The 17,619-nt window shown below is 45.0% G+C and overlaps 1 protein-coding gene across 4 annotated transcripts; it reads right to left on the bottom strand.

Moving 5' to 3' along the window:
• Window positions 1-4,161: 4,161 nt before the first annotated feature.
• ANP32E (acidic nuclear phosphoprotein 32 family member E) lies at window positions 4,162-17,324 on the bottom strand. Of its 4 annotated transcripts, none has more exons than XM_055792166.1 (7): window positions 17,023-17,324; window positions 15,188-15,337; window positions 14,433-14,555; window positions 12,795-12,960; window positions 11,138-11,295; window positions 8,979-9,033; window positions 4,162-7,026 (listed from the first exon to the last, which is right to left on the bottom strand). In XM_055792166.1, the coding sequence occupies exons 1-7, from the start codon at window positions 17,074-17,076 to the stop codon at window positions 6,959-6,961; spliced, it is 774 nt and encodes a 257-aa protein (XP_055648141.1). In that variant the 5' UTR covers window positions 17,077-17,324; the 3' UTR covers window positions 4,162-6,958. The 4 variants fall into 4 exon arrangements, with proteins under 4 accessions (XP_055648141.1, XP_055648143.1, XP_055648142.1 ...); XM_055792168.1 differs by having other exon boundaries at window positions 4,162-7,023; XM_055792167.1 differs by having other exon boundaries at window positions 11,138-11,292.
• Window positions 17,325-17,619: the final 295 nt, after the last annotated feature.

Raw genomic sequence — 17,619 nt, 5'->3', positions numbered from 1 at the left:
CCACAGTATCAAGCAAATATAGAACAGCAAAACAGAACTTTACTCTTAAATACCACAGTGAAAAATTAACAATAAAAATATCTTAATATAGAAAGCAGCCACTTAGGGGGACTACTTAGTGAGGATAGCTCTAGTCTGCGGCAGGTAGTCTCTCCAGACTCCCTTCAGAGCTGATGGAAAGAGAAGCTCTTCCAGGAAGCAATTGGCAGCAGCTACCCGAAGCACTGCTGTCTGGAGGAGCTGCTCACACTCCGCTGACTATGCAGAGGTGTCATTTATGTTTAGATCCAGACTGTTATCTTTTTGCTTTCATTTTCCCTTATCTCGCAAGATCCAAGATGTATGAGGTCTGTTAAATGCCTGCTGGAGCATCTGTGTGTGTGTGTCCTTCTGCAGGTCTCATGGGGACAGCCATGACATGGCACTGCAGTTTCTAGGCACGAAGAGGGCACATAGGGACTGCCCAGTGAGGCAGAACTGGAACCAGCTAATTACACCGTGCTGAGCAAGTCAGGACAAAACCACCCCCTGGACCTTTCACAGCTCTTGAGGAACCTACACAGGCACCTCAAAAAAGGCTATTTGCACAGCTCTGTCTTAATGGACAGAAAGTAATTAATAAATCCCCACCTAGGTGGAGCTGAAGAACTCTAATTTGCTACTCCTCAGTCATCAATAGGATTATTTTATTTGAATTTTTACTGTAGAAGGAAATAGACATCAAACATACAATTTTAACATATTACATTACTATAGAAAAAATAACTTTTTTTTTTTTTTCCCCAACACACAACCAAATACGAAGTCTGCGGTCATTTTTTTCCTCAAACAGAATCCTTTTCCACAGTGCCAAGAGTTCCCAGCTTTTATGTATACTGTGGTTTTCTTTTGGTTTGTTGCTGTGGCCGTACACTTATTTTTGGATTCTCCCCTCATTTTTGTCAGTTAAATTAGAAGCATGAGGAAAGGGTTTCCTCAGTTATTTTTGGGGCTGGCTTTTGCTTTTTTTAAAATGAGATGCACTCAAAGCAGAAACTGAAACATACCATGAGCTCCAATTTTAAAGTTTAAAAAGCAGAAGAGTGTTCCCCAGAAGAAAAGGCTGTAACTCAAGTGAAAAATCTCCCAACAGCAATAGCACCAGGAATTTCACTGCCCCAGGCTGTGCTCTGCAGAAATAAATTTTCTGCCATTCTGCTCAAAGCAGCTGCTGTCACCAACTTTCTCTGTTCCCATCCTATGCATTTTGCTACCCTTGGGCAGCTGCTTGCCCTGACTCCGTTTGTGCCAGTCCTGCTGATCAATGAACAACTGGAGAGCACAAGTGTGTACTTACAATATGGTACAACCTTACTCAGGCTGCAACCCAAACCACGAGACTCAGAAATCAGAAATAAAAATAATTTAAGAATTATTTAATTCTTAAATTATTTTTCTCTCGTAATGTCTGATCTCGTTCTCTGGTTCAGACATTTGTGATGTTTACGATCAGTGAAACTGGTAATTTTTTTAGTGTATAGCAACAACTCTTGCTGCCAAAATCAACATGCAGTACTGTTTACTGTTGAATGTGGCAGTTTTCATTTTGATAATTCTCATTACTTCATCATACAGCTGAAGTATTCTACACTTTTCTGCTAACCCACATTCCTGAATTCATGTGATTAGCCGGGAATGTCAGCTTCCCCTGTTATCACATAAAAATACAGATGAAGAAATGTGAAAGCATGCTCCCTGAAGGCCAGACACCGACAGACCCTCATGGCTTTATGTCCTCAACAGTATGAGTTTTTTAAAACTAGTTTAATCTGGGGGACAGTGGGGGAATAAAGGGAGAAAAAGGCTAACCCCTCATCTTGGAATGTGTGGGAATGACAAGGAATAGTTTTGTTAGTTCTTAGGTAGATTCCAGATCAAAGAAAACTCTTTTGTCCAAGTCTTACCTGCAGCAGGGCAAGCATATTGCCACCCCTACCATCGCTCCCCTTGACCCAGGCACCTGCTTCTATGGAAGGGTACCCCAAATTCTTTTGAGACTGCAACTGGATCAGATTTACCTGAAATTAGACAATGGCTACTGTAGGGATGAGTGAGAAAAGGGGAAATTTGTCCGGTAATCCTGCATGTGCCATGTTTCCTTGGGAAAACAGGCCAAACTTGGGGAACAGATGGATGAACTACACGGCTGCACAGGTTGCCTCAAACACATGAAGAGCATTTTAACTAGGAAGTAACTTCTTCCGAGTTTCACCATGAGCATTTGTACCAAAGTCCAGCTAAACTTACCCTTTCTCACGTGTGACGCTGAAAAAACCCTTTGGGATTAGGGTTTATACTGTGGGGTTTTTCTTCAGTTTGGGCTTTGAACCACCCACCACCAGCATAACGCTGACACGAACTGACAGGAAAAGCCTCTCCTGAGGGGCGGAGGGGAGGCACAGGCTGGTTTGGGGTGGAAAATGAAGCACTTGGCGGGAGATTTGCTCCCCTCCGCCAGCACCACAGGCCGCCCGCCTTGCAGAGGCAAATGGCGGCGGCGCCGCTCTGAAGAACGACCGTTGAGGAACGACCGTGGCGGGAGGGGGAGCGCGATAGGCGGGCCCCGGCGGAGGGGCGGAACTGCGGCAAATCTCAGCCAATCAGCGGCAGGGTCGCGGCTCGGCCCCTGCGGCCCGCAGCCGGGCAGCCCCGTCGCTGGCGTTTTCCCGCCCTCGGGGGCCCCGCGCGCCCCCCGCCCCGGCGCTCTCTGGGTTCCTGAGGCGTCCCGGCCGCCGAGGAAGGAAGGGGAGAGGAAGCGGCACAACTGGAAGGGGGAGATAAGGGCCGAGAGGGGCGGGAAAGAGAAAGAAGGGGCCACAAAAGACAAAAGCTCGGATGAGGAGGAGGAAGGAGCAGGAGGGAAGAAGCCGCACGGCCGCCAGCCAGCAGGGCTTCCCCTCACTGCGACAAAATGGAGGACAGCAGAGCCCCTGGGATTCCGCTGGAGACAGCGGGCTGGGGCGCTTTTCGGAGGGCGGCAGCTCCCCTCCGGCCCTGCCCGGCAGCCACCCAGGCGGGGAAGCGAGGAGCTGGGCAGGGGAACCTGTGCAGCAGCAGGTGTGTTTTCCACCAGAGAGCGCCAGTCTGTGTCAGGGAGAAAGGTGGTTTATGACAGGTCACGGACAAGCTGCTCGCCTCCACGAGAATCAGCTCAGGAGCCCATCAGCCCACGCCTCGAAGTTCTTCCTGATTTTGGAAGACGTGCCTACGCAGCACTGAATTTCATCTCCCTTGCCATGCATGTATGTACCCGAATGGAACCGCCTGGGTTTATTTCATGTAAACCCACCGGTCTCCCCAAAAGGTAGACTCAACTTCTGTTAAAAACAATCCTAAAGCTCAGGTTCTGCATTTGGTTTCGCTTCAGCAGGCAAATAGGCACACAGGGAGGGAGCAAGCAATATGGGGCTTGAGTTGAAAAAGCAATTCCTCCCCGCACCTTGAAAAAAAAAAAAAAAAATAATCCCAGAAAACCACCACCCATTTCTTGGCTGATCTAGCAGAAGAAAAGCCTGTTTAGTTACTAGCTTTCTCAAGTGCATCCAGGGGATTTTTGCCAAGAATCCTGGACTAATCCCAACATAAAAACAATGTGATGTCTAGCTGCATAGAAGCAGGTTTTTTTAAAACACTGTTCTTAAACAAGGAGCAACGCACATGGACTGAGGCAGCTACTTTGAAGGGACAGCATCAGACTTGCAGGTCAGGCACATGAAATCAGTATTTAGGGAAAGCAAAATATAACCAGGCTCTTGATTTTTCATTTTTGTTTCTTAAGACTCAGCCAGACTTACATAGCTCAGCTACACTCAAATGGTATTGATTTATCCAGTATGTGAAAGCCCTGTCAGCTCCAAGGCTCATTTCTACATTCAACTCCTCTGGAAACTAAGGGAACTATCTAGACACCACTTCGGGTTTTCCATGGCCTCCTTCCTTGGCTGTGACAATGTTACCAAGCTCTGAAGTATCATAAAGTCCAAGTTCTAGCTCCAGAAAGATACACAATGCTGCAGGTTTTCCCCCCCACAACAAAAAGGCAACAGCAAAGAACAATTACTTCTCACTCCATTCCTTAAGAAATACCACATTCTCCACAGCTGTACATACTAAAAGAAGTAATCCAATACAATAGTCTCAATTTATTTGAAATAATTCGGTTTGAAAACTTTTTAATTTAAAATTTACAGCACACGTTGGGAGGAAACATGTTTTGTTACAACTAAAAATTATCAGAAGAGTGCTGCAGGGTTGTTTTCTTTAATTTAACACTGTCATGGCTTTATTCAAAACACAGTTGCACAAAATCAGTTACTCCAAAGTTTAAGGAAAGAGTTTGATAAGGAACCAAAACACACTATATACATACTGCCATACAAAGAGCATTAAAATAGGACAAAACCTCTACAAAATATAAAACCCACCCTTACATATTTGCATGAAAAGACCACCCACCAAGCAAAAAAGTTTCAAAAGTTATCTGGAGGCTCTGTATTACTTATTTTAAAAAATGCTATGCTGTTTAATTGCATGCCAAGCTGACAAATATGAAACTATACTTAGATGGTAACACTGAGGAAAAGACAAAGTTACTTAGGAAGTTGAAGTTGTGTGTGAGGCTCAGATTTTTAGACGTAGTGGCTGATGCACGACACTGCAAGTTGGTTTTAGGAAGCATTAACTCTGCCTATCTTGGGGAAGGTCTGCTAACCCCTTCTGAGTTTATTGTGTTTTGTCCGATTTGCTCATCCAACATCAAAACTGGACTCGCTTACTGAAACAAGACCAGTACTCAAGTAATTTTAATTCAAACTAGAAAGTTTTGTTCCATTGAAAACTAATTTTATATGCATCAGTAAAAGACAGTTAAGGAAAACCCTGACAATGAGGTACTTTAGAAGTACACACTTATAAATAATAGGTTTCAATCATTCAACGAGACTAAAAAAAAAAAAAAAAGCAAACAGATGGGAAAACACACTTTTCTATCTCAAAGCTGAGCACAAAGCAACTGCCTTGAACACAGAGCCTCCACGACAAGATAGGATGTGCACTTACCTAAGGTTTCTATTCATTCAGTATTCATACACAAACACAGGAACTTTAGATTGTGGTTGCAAATGTAGTTTTACCACTACTTTTTCTAGTGTCTTACAGATACTCGTTAAAAAAATGCAAAACCCATTCAGTCAGTTCATTTCCAAGTATATTGCCATCTGCCTGACTCGTTTCATTCAGATGCCTTTAATGGCTGGCTATGCTTTACAGCTACATGAGAAACTATGATTTAAGGCTCTATTCGGGGGAAAAAAACCACACACACAAGAAATTGGGCTTTGCAGAACTTCAACCCTGCAGTATCTAAACTTGATTTAAGAGTTGGAAGTCACATTTAAAGTCTGCTAGTGTGTGAAATACCTATTAAACTTTCACAGGTAACCGATCTATGGGCGACTGACTCTGACTTAAGTCCAGGAAATCTCCCTCTTCCCCACCCTTGGTGTCTCCCCCAGTTTAATGGCAGCTATTGTCAGCCAAGACAGATATAAAAATAAGTCTCTTGAATAAAGCTGTGTGTGATATTTGGTTCAGTACCTACGTGACAATGTAAATTAGTTTTATATCAAGACTACCATTTTAAATCCAAATCATGACTGAAAAAGGAATGCTGTATGTCTGAACTTGTTTCGCAGTGGCTCAAATAGAAAACATGAATCCATCGGGGCAGAATTATTACAACCTGTTGGTCATAATCAGGCTGCTAGAAAAAAAAGCTTGTCTGCGTGTCTCCTGTACTTGCCACCAACTGTATGCAATGGAACAAGTCTCTGCAGCCATTCAATATAAAAAACCCTAAACTATTAACTAGTATTATACATAAACTTGAATGTTTTGCCTACAACCAGATTTAAAAACTTTAAAAGGTGACCTGTGAAGAAAGACTAACTTCTGTTCATCTTTCCCCCTTCGGTGATTCTATAAAAGTGTGGGGGGTTGTTTGAAAAAAAATGTGCTTGAAGGAGTTACCCGTTAACGTCTGCATTAGAAATGCATATATTTCATAGCCAAACACCATGATTGTTGCAGAATTCCCAAAATGACAATGCAAGAGCAAAGTGAGTGAAGGTTTAACACTGACTTTCTAGCGAAACTACACATTGCTTTTGTTAATACCTGCAATGACCATGTATTCTGGAGAAAATTAATGGATTAGAATTAGATTTCATTTTGCCAAGATACGTTCTTGAACAGTGATCTAGAGAACACTCCAGCAAACACTGAACATCTGAACAAGCAGGAAAAAAAAAAAAAATCTTCTGAAACCCACTTAGGCTTTACGATGTAACACACAAAATGGATAGAAGACTTTAAAAAAATATTACAGGAGTCACCTTTTAAGAAGCTGAAATAAAGGTGTAATCTAGTTGTTGACTTCAAACAGAATCCCTGGTAAACTCAAGACTATAGTCAACTTCTCGTTTAAGAGACTGGAATTTGCCATATAGCATTTCTGAGTTCAGCTTTTTAAGTATAAAAACCTTAAAATCTTGAAGGAAATTCATAATATTAAACCCACGTGAAATGGGTGGTTTACCTCTGGGCTAATGATGACCAACACAGCAAGCTTGTATAAAATTAAAGAGCTCCAAATGAAAATCTAGGGGGAAAAACTTGACAATGGCTTCAGTGATTATAGGGCTGAAAATTGTTTTCTACATAGAGGTTCACTAACAGGCTATTATATCTTATTTGGAATGATAAAAAGGGCAAGAATAGTAAAACCACACTTCTCCTATAAAAAGTTAACATATTATCTTCTGTAGGGACATCTATGGTACATGGAGACATACAGATCTGCATAATCACTATTGCGTATTCTGTAACTTAAGAGTCTGGTCCTACTTGTGTCTATACCAAATTAATCATCCTCTTCCTCGCCTTCATCTTCAGGGTCTCGTTTCCTCTTCTCCCCTCGAATGCCCTCTGCTAAGGAAAAGAGGCACACATTGCATTACGTTCTGCTCAGACATCACAAAGGTAACGTTATGCTTTTAGAAAAGGTAATTGAAATGGATTACTGTTTGTTCATCGTTAACATGCTCACCACTACCACACTGCTGCATGGCTTACGGCTCTCAAAAAAAGATGAGTTTCAATTGCCCTCCATAATTAAGTTCAAGCTAAGCATGTGATGCTCCACAGAGGGATCACCGATATGAAGTAGATTTATAAAAAAGTGTTTCTGTTAACACTTATTTGAGAACTACAACGGAAAGGACGTTTTTCCATCTCCCCAACTTCGGGTTTTAGAAGCTGCATACATCCTGCCCAAAATGCAGCCGTTTCTGCAGATACCAAGCTCCGTTCTCTCTCCAGTGACAAAGTGATATAAGCATCTTGCATAAACATCTTTGAGCTTATTCTTAGAAATATGTTTAATTCAGTCAGTGGACTATGCGCTCTTGTGGTGAAATCATGAAATGCAATTTTGTCAAATCTAATACATTTATTTTTCAGCAGTCATTTCCTGGCTAATTAGCCATCCTGACTGCCTGCTTTGTTGTCTTAATAGATTCCAGGGCTGCATTTATAAAAACTCAAGAATTAGCATTACTACTTCAGAATTTCAGGTTTTTCAAGTGCAAGGTACATCTCCAAAAACTGATCCATAAGCCAAGCATACGGATGAGACAGGCTCTAGTCTGTGGAGAAATTCTAGAATTTGTCTCGTTGACACAGAGGTGGAACCAGACTCCAGCATTAATACAAAAATTTGCTGCTAGGGCTAGCTTAAAGGTTAGGACAGAGTTCCTAACCATTGGAAAATGGAAGTTCTAGGAGAGCCTCGCAGCAGGACAAGAGGAAAAGCCAGGTCATTTTAAGATGAAGCTTGGTCATTTTTTTGAAGGTACTTTAGCAGCCACTGACTGGTAGGAACAGGGGACTCCTGCCAAGAGAAGTTTAACTTCTGTTCCAGTGGTCCTGTAGGAGCATCAACCCTAAGGCCAGGTCCTACCCTGAAAGCTTGGAAACCTCAAATAAGGTGCAAAAAAAGAACGAGTGATATGTTTGCCCTGTTTAACTCCTTGGAGATCCTTCTTAAAATATCAAAAGGTAAAAATTAATTTATGAAAAAATACTTGAGTAACCCATTTCTTGCAAAGGAAACTTTTTTCTTCAAAATACCAAAGAGACCATACTGGCCTGCACAAATGCCCCTGTCTTTCACATCACTTACACACACTCAATGCACCGTACCCTCCTAAAGCAGGATGAACCGCACAGGCTGGCATTTTTTCTTCGCAAGCTTTTGACTATTATGCATGTGTCTGACATCAGAAGAGTAATTTATGAAATTAAGAAGTAACAACCATCGATAAAAGGACTAGGTAGAAAAAAAAAAAAAAGATACGATTAGGCTCACTAGCTAAGGTTGCCCCCGAAAGCAGCTTTACTGCAGGCCACTTTCAGCTTGATAGAGGGAGAAGATACAGCTGCTACCACTGCTTCTAGGGCTGCACCAGCAGAGCCTCTGGTGCACTGAACAAGGCATTTTAAATGTACATAAATAAAACTTGCAAGGCGTACAGAAGTCCCTCTTCTGTCCACTCTTGAAGATTAAAGTTTCTAACCATGTAGGAGATGCAGTATCCTTCAATTTGGAAAACTGCCCCAACAAGACTTTGAAAACTGTCATTTCGTCCTTGTTTCTATCTTACAAGCGGGCAGATAGAAGAAAATACCAAATACTCCACTGCTGCTTTACTACCTGCTCGAGCTCCTGCTTAAACTGATCCTAAAATACTTCACATACCTTCCGAAACAGACCAGCCAAACAGTGATTTATGCTATTAAACTGCACATCCCAGATTTGCATAGTTTCAGAATTACGAAGATTAGATTGTTTCAGTCACAACGTTAATAACTTGAGAACTTACCTTCTTCCTCCTCGTCACCTCCTTCTTCAACATAGTCATCATCATCATCTTCATCCTTTACAAAAATTGTGAAACATTTTTACAGTTGCTGTTTATTGAAGCTTGGCGTACACACTGCTCCTGAGCAGAAATTCAGAAAATCCCACCTACTCTGAGCAGAGGCCACATTCCACATTTACTTTTTTGTTACTGGACATCTGTATAAGGCCAGGCAGCCAAACCGACTCCAGTACATTTAATCAGCGGTATCATCTGACCTGGCATTCTCATTCCGTCGTTTTTCCCCACTTATCACTACTTTACGCCAGCTCAAGGGTAAGTTATTGCAAGATTAACTGAAGAGGCCACGACGGCAAATAGCGACGACAAACCGCTTTAGTTCCCCTCGTAACCCAATGACATTAAAAGACAAGAAAGAGAAAGCAGAACAGCTAATATTTTCACAAAATTGTTTCTATGTCAAATGAATTTAGTTGTTGGGTTTTTTTTAAAAAAAGCTGATAGCTGAAAAATGTAAACAGTTAACCATCAGCAGCTCCAGAAAGTCAAAACAACGGTGCAAGACCTCTGTCCTACCAGCACCATGTCAAGCCTTGATGAGAAACTAAAGTCTTATTTTTATATCCACCCGCTATATCAAATTTTATACATTGGGTAATGCAACAAGTGAAAACAGCAAGCCCATCTAACATTTGCCCTTAGCACATGGGAATGAAAAATCACTCTGGATAAATCCACTGCAATTAGAATGGCACATGACTTCATTTTTGAAAATACAGGAACGAGCTACCAGAATAGAACTCTTCCAAGACTTTACATACCTCACCCTGACCACCATCTGTTGCTAACCTAAACGAATCCAAATACAAACTTAGGATCTGGTTTTGTTGCCCCATCAACAGAAGGGCCATGGTCCTGAACACCCTAACGTTTTCATGGCTCTGTGTGGCAATTCCTGGTCACCAAACATGCAGAGCATCCATGTACATGAACGACCACACACAATTCACTCCTGACACTCTTCCTAGTCACACACTGTTAATCTTCCAAGGAACTACCTCTAACCTCTTGGCTTCAAAACAGGTTTAGTTATTTAGTTTAGCTTCATGAATTGTGTTACAGCTGTTACCTCTTCAGAGTACTAAGGCAGAAAAAGTTACAGACATAAGCCCATCATACCAGCCGTGGTTACCAGAACAAAATGAAAAACACCAAAGAGCTTAGTTCAAGATTTTCTGCACATCCATGTGAAACACAGCTGACAGGAAGTCACCACTTATCAAAAGCAAGAGTACCGGAAGTTATGACCACAGGTTTGGGGGTGTTTTTTTGATCTAAAACATGCGAGCTGCTCACACAAACTTGCACACAAAATCTGTGCCAGACACACACTCCCTCTGATCCTCCGTAGCTGTAGAGAGCGCACTACATCAGGAATCCCGGGTTTTACTTCTACCCAATCATCATTTAGGCACGACCAGTTTCTATCTACAAGAATCTGTTTATAACCTTGTAAAACCATGTATCTTTTCTTACCCTAGATTCTTAATACTACTTCATTTGCTTTTTAGCACAGTAGTACTTGAAAGATCCTGTGGGCTATTTTCCACAGCTCTTCACACCACCACTGGGAACATTTTCAAGTGAGCCCATGGTGAAAAGCCCCCCATTTATCGCAGCGAAAAACTAAGACTTTTCTTTTGGGGTTTTTTTTTTTTTACTTGAAGTACTGGTAACTTGTTGCTGCTTCACTCTCTTCTTCCTCAAGACCAGCGTATTTTCTTTGGTTTTCCAAAAGAAATGAATTTATTCTACTTAATATATGTTTCTATTCTGACCATTTAACTGGTAGTAGCACATAGTTTCAAAATGTTGGGGAGAACAGCTTTGGTCGCTCACAGAGAATAAAGTGGCTCCACCATCCTGCAACGTTACAGGATGGGATAAGAATGACCCAAGTCTCGGAAGTCAGCCAGGACCATCTTCAGAGCTGACAGCCACCGTCCTGCTCAGCGCTCTGCTGTGACAGCAGTGTTCTCTCGAAAACCCCTCACTGCACCGACCCTGCGCTGACACACTCGGTGTCTCCCAGTTTAACACAGAAGCCTGCAGGCAGTTTCTCTGCGTTGCTTCCATTTGGAAGAGTTTACCAACTTTACCTGAATCTCTTCTTTCATCAGGTAGGAAAGACCAACTTCCTCCTCCTCTTCGCCTTCCCCCAAATCTGAACCTCCATCATCTTCATCATCTTCCTCTTCGTATTCTCCTGGAGGACCGGCTTCATCCTCATCTTCGTCATCGTCATCTTCATCTCCTTCTGAAACAAAGAATACACTTGTAAACATCTAAGCTAAAAGTCAAGTTCCATTAACTCCTCCTTATGCGAGTTTGTACACACCGGTGGTATGTAATTGTGTACATATACATACATATACACACAACAGCTGCATATATAGTTGTAACGTTTTCTGCAACACATGGGAAACAAGCACGATTTCAAGGACGTGAATCTTTGTAATTTTTTTTCCCCTAAAGAAAAGCCTACCACCATTTTTACATCACAAGCTTCAGGCAAAATTCTCAATGCCCGAAGCAGCTGTGTATGCAAACTCCTGGAAGGAAGCTGAAATTTTAAGTCGGTGGAAGGGGGAGGGAGGCTTCTCTATAGAATCAAACCCTAAAATATTTAAAGGCAAAACCAGCTTAACATATTACATATATCTTATTTAATCACTTACTAGTAGCTATGAAACACCTACAGTTCCAGAGACATTCAGTTCCATTTCATTTCTATGTCTGGAGCACATAATCACTTTCACAGTTTCAGTTAAGCGAATTACAAGAAATGACAAGGTGATTTAACACTTAAATTCATTTTCAAGTTAATAACCTATTAATCTATTTTCAAATACTGGGTTTATTTTCACATTCCAAGTATCAACTATTTGGCTTTTTATCAAGCTCTTTTCAACACGGGCTTCCAAAATCTGATGGGTCTGAGTACTCTTGGGCAGCCCCCTGACAGCCACGGCCCCACACTCAGCAGTGTCAGCTCCCAGCTCATGATTTAAGACACCAAGAAAACACTGAGAAACCTCCATCACGAACAGATACAGCCCAAATCTCGCTAGTTGTTTGTGTGGATGTTTACAACGCACACGTAAGATGCTGTATCACAACAACAGCCCATCATACTTGCTAACAGTGCTCAAACACATTTGGGATGGTTTTCCATCCTCACAGCTCTGACTGTTTCAGTCATTATGTTAAGCCAAGAACACTGAGGGAAGAGCACTCTTACTCCTAATTCCTGCAATCGCATCAACACAGAATTTGTAGGTGCAGAATTTGTGACTACAACTGAGGTCAGATCAAAAGGAAGCGTATATGTATTTTTGAACAAAAAAAAAAAATTTACTACACTCGAGCACGGGACTGAAGCCATTACAAAACCCAGTAAAATTAGGGTTTTGCATACAGAATAATGCCTTCATCCCCTCACTTTCTATCATTCAGCAACACCAAAGAGCTTTCCTCCCAGCAACAACCCCTTCTGAGAACGCTTCTATCTTTGTAACATCTTTATAGTCAAATTGCCTTAAACTCAGGCAGCTTCTTCAAGAACACTCAAAACCTTCAACAGTTTTCACTCCATATCACAGCGTGTTAATACCAAACGAGTTCTAGGAGTCTGTGCTTCAAGAATAAGGGCACCAAATCTCACCAGTGCATTCCAGAAGTCACTATACCCCACACCACATTTACACCTTTATTACAGCATACTACGCCTATCCACAGTTTATTTCAGGAAGTTACCCTCATCATCATCATCTTCTGAGTCCGGTGCCTCATTATCTTCCTGATCAAATCCATCTAGGTATGTGATTTGCTGAAGCAGCTCAAAAATGCTGTCTCTGTAATCCTCGAGGTTTGTAATCTCACAGTTGAACAGGTCAAGGCTCTTCAAGTTTTTCAGATTTTGCTGAAAATAGATGAAAAGGGTTGGGTTTTTTCCCCCCTTCTTGACACAACTCCGCGGTACTTCAAGTTACAGTGCAGTCATAGCCCACACACAGTTAACCATGCAGCCAGCTACAGCGTTTATTTGGTCCCCATCCCTTCTTTTCAGTATTTTGCTCCCCATTAAATACAAAGTTCAGTTCAAAAAGTTTGCAGCAGCGAAAGTGCCCAACGAAAGAAAGCACTTTGGCAGATCAACTCCACAGCGCGTTTGCAGCACGCCCAACACATCCTCGAAGCACTAGACCATGCTGCACAGACTGTGCAACGCATATTTGGGTTTGTCTTTTGTTTGCATCACCTATTTTTGCTCAGGTGATCACAGGCAAAAACTGAACAACTCCAGAAGCCTTTCAGTAAACAGCTTGACTAATTGAATTACAGGCATCTTGTGAGGAGCAAGCAAGAGGCACTTGGTAGGATTTCTAACTACGCTACAGGATTTGCTTTCCGAACAAGGAAGACCAGACAAGTGATGGCGATTCTCCTCACCTTTCAGACTTTACACACATACAGATAACGAGCCGCCTGCACGGCCTGGCGAGCACCTGAGAGCTAAATAAAGCGTGTTTCTTCCACAGAGCATGAACTGCTTTACTTGGTCCATTAGTCAGACCATTAAAGTAGACAAAGAATTTTTATAAGCAGTTTTAAAAACATGCAGCCTGTATCAAAGTCTTAAAAAAACCAACCCCAATCACCTAGAAAAATGGGTGAACAGATCAGGCAGTAACAGGCGCTGGCAGCTTCCACGTTTAATGCCCTACTGCTGCTGCTTCCCAGGTTTGCTGCTAACTGACCGTCTCATACACACATCCTAATCACTTCATAGTTTAATGAAAGCTTAAGGCAGTTGCTTATTAGACAAACTATACCTTAACAAATGAACACAAGAGGATTAGCAAGACAGAACTTGGCTACTTTTCTTTCAAAGACTAAACAGAAGCTCAAAAATCTCTTATTCAGTACATCCCATTACTAACACAGAAGGAATTTTACAGCGGCACGTTTACAAGTGCTGTCTCTAATAACCATGACATTGAATTAATCAAGTCAGAACCAACTGGAATACCGACAAACCTAAAACACCGCAGTATCCGTTTCACCTGAGCTGGCAAGGAAAAAAAACCAGGGAACATATGACAGGTAAGAAATGAAATTTCATTTCGCATGCCTTTCAGCTGAAAAGGAACAGAAGCAGCTAGAACATATCACACTGCACCTTTGTCCTTGCTGATTTCGTAGGCTGCACTCGTTAAAAGCCCCTCTCTGCTGTCCCTACAGCTTGCTTCTGTGCCACGTGCTCACGCACAGCCCTTGCAGCTACGCTTGGAAGCTACCATTCCATTGCAAAAAGAATCAGTTCTTGATTAAAAAAAACCCAGTATTTCTGAGAACTAAACTTTCCATCGGCCCCTCTCACTTCATACTTACAAGAGCTTCCACAGTGCCAAGATCTTTGATTTTGTTGCCGCTTAGGTTTAGATATGTGAGATTTGGACATCTTTCTGCAAGGACCTCCAGGCCTCCCGAAATGATGTTGTCACTCAACTCCAACTATTATACAGAGGGAAAAAATTAACTAATTAAACGCTTGGCTTCTTACCATTAGATTCAGACCACATCATTTTTAACTGTTCTCCATTTAGCTTGACAGCTTAATGACAAAACTGAACACTTCTCAAGAGCCGCACAAGTTAACAAGCTTTGGCTGAGAAAAAGTTCCTTTAAGTTTGAGAATTATAGAATTAAAATCTCAACAGTTTGGATATCTAAAGTTTAAAATTAGTAGAATATATAGTACTGGAATTCAGCACAAGCTTTTATTTTGCCACAAATGTGCAACAAAAGGTATTTCGCTGGCCAGGCAATCCAACAGCCTCTTATCACCCACCAGCACGCGGCAAGACACCGCCAACCCTCACAGCGTTTCACAGACAAACATTTACCATCCTGAGACTCGCTGACCAAGCCCAATTTGGCTCTAATTAACTGGAGATACCCAACCCAATTTCCGATCTTAAAAAGAAGAAAACCTCAAACGATGCAGATCTGACATGGCGTCATCTCAGAGGCCCGCCATCTCATAAAGCCCCGCGCCGTGCCACCGCGGGCACCGAAAGGCACAACCACGCATCGCCACCCGTGACTTTGACTTCTCCGCACGCTGGTGGAGGAGAGGCACGTACCTTTCGGAGCTTGCTCAACGTGGGGAGTTTGGCCAGCGATGTCAGCTCTACATTGGCCATGCTAAGGAACTCGAGTTCTTTAAATGAATCATTCAGACCTTCGATTTCACCGTTGCTGGATCGGCAGTTATCAAGCACCAACTCCGTCACCTTCAACGGGACAGCAAGTCACTTGTCAGGTTAACGAGCGTCAAAAAACTGCACGCTTCACCCAAACCACAACCCGGAGGCTGTTAACGATCTGTTGGTTTGGTGTTTGTCTTAAATTTAGGCTAGAGGTCCCAAATCACTGACACCCGCCTAGTTAAAAGAAATTAAGAAAAACATGCAACAGTTTCCCTTTCTCTGAGCATGCTTCAAATTCTGCAAAAATCTGCCTGTTAACCCCAAACTTTTATTGAGAGATAAACTGCAGCCTCCCCTAGTGCCACTGCAGCCCGGGCTGGAAGCCGCCCTCACATACAAGCGAACTAACTTGTTTCTAAAGTCTAATCATTTAATTGTGCATATTTAAATGCATAAAAGCGTGCCATTTCTCTCCGAACTCTAAAACCTTCTGGCTCCAGATTATTTTACCAGTGAGTCCTGCAGGTTAATTGAGCCCAATTAAAGAATTTCCTCGTGCCAAAGCTGCTACCACGACTCGATAATCGATACAGGTTGGAGAGACCAACAAGGAACAGCCAATTAATTTTAAATTATTTTATCTACAGTGGAACGTATCACTCATTCGAAAGGACGTGAACAAGGTGACTCTTCCTTTCCCCTGGACGCTTTTTAAATAACATTTTTGGACTGCGGCAGAACCCCCCCGAGCGGCACACTTTGCCAGCTTCAAGTCTTTTTTATTTTTTTCCATCCAAAAAAATATAGGAATAACAAAACAACCAGCCCCCTCCCATAAGCACAAAGTTTCACAGCAAGGGGGACGTGGGGAGGGGGCTTCCCGGCTCGGCCCACGGAGCCCCTTCCCCTCACCTGCCGCTGACAACCCCCCACCCCGCGAACACCAGTTTTTGGGTTAAACCAGCAGTTTTGGACACTTTCCCTCCGTCCCGCCGCTGTCACCGTCCCCCCCCCCCCATTCCCCCGGAGGTCTGTCCCCGTGTCCTCCCCCCGCCACCGAGCCACGCGTGGGGCCGCCCCACGCGACGTGGCCCCTCGCCTTCGGCCTGGGGGGGGGAGCGTCTTACAGGGGGCAGCACGCGTGAGCTCCCGAATTTTTGGGGGTGTTATTATTAATTTTTACATCTTTCCGAGGAAAAGGGAAGTTGGCGGCGGAAGGTGCCCGGGGGGTGGGGGGGCTCCCCCCGCAGCCCTGCCCGTGGTGCGCCCGGCGGGGCGGCGGCAGGAAGGAGCGGGACCGCGCCACGCAGCGCACGGGGGGGTAGGGTGGGGGGGCGGAAAACCAAATTAATTTAAAATAATTGAAAATATATATATAATTAAAAAAAAAAAAAAAGAAGGGTTGAGGGCGGGCTCGGCGCGACCGTGACCTGTTTACTACAACCGCGCTCGCAAGTTGGAGGCGGCCGGCGGCGAGGCGGGAGCGGATTAACGGCGGGCGCAAGTTGGGGGCCCGCCCGCGGCCCCCCCCCAGCCCCGAGCAACTTCGGGGGGCGGGGGGCGGCCCCGCGGCGCGCAGCCGGCAGCCAGAGCCCGCCGGGGGCGCGGGTCCCCCCCGCCCCGGGGCCCGGAAGCACCGCCCGCGCCCCGCGGGGCTCCTGCGCCACGGCTGACCCAGATTCGGCGGCGGCGCCGGGCCCGCGCGGCCCGAGGCGGCGGTGGGCGCCCGAGCGGGGGCGGGAGCGCGGCCCCCGCCCCGCCGCCCTCACCTTCTCGGGGGCCCGGTTCCTCAACTCCAGGTTGATGCGCTTCTTCATCTCCATCGCCCCCCCCTCCCGCGGCTCCGCAGTGGCGAGGGAGGGTGGCCGGGCGCGGCGGGGGACCGGCCGCGGGGTCGCTGCTGCGGCGGCCGCCGCCGGGAGGGAGCCGGGAGTGGGGAGGGGAACGCCGCGGGCAGCCGCCGCCGCCGCCCCGCTCCGCCCGCAGCTCCGACCCCGTCAATGGCCGCTCGCACACTGAGCCTCCATGACATGGCGCATGGCGCCCCCTCCCGCCGCCACGCCCCCGCCCCGGGGCGGGGCTTCCTCCGACACGCCGCCCCTCTGATTGGCCCCGCCGCGCCGCGGGGGGCGCCGCGCCATTGGGCAACGGCGCTGCCCGTCAGGCGCGCCGCCTTTTAAAAGCGGGGGAGGGGAAGGAAGGGGTGGGGTTTGGCCTGCCGCGCGCGGGCTGGCGGGAGCCGGGCGCTGCGCGCCGGGCGCCCTGTGCACGTGGTGGGCAGGAGCGGGGGGTCACGGTCGCGCGTGGGGGTTTGCACGGCCAGGCTGCCGGTGGGGGCGGCTGGCCGGGCCCTGCGGGGGGTGGGG

This window comes from Falco peregrinus, chromosome 19, assembly GCF_023634155.1.
Source record: "Falco peregrinus isolate bFalPer1 chromosome 19, bFalPer1.pri, whole genome shotgun sequence".
Classification (NCBI taxonomy): domain Eukaryota; kingdom Metazoa; phylum Chordata; class Aves; order Falconiformes; family Falconidae; genus Falco; species Falco peregrinus.
This window is presented reverse-complemented; position numbering and strand designations above follow the sequence as displayed.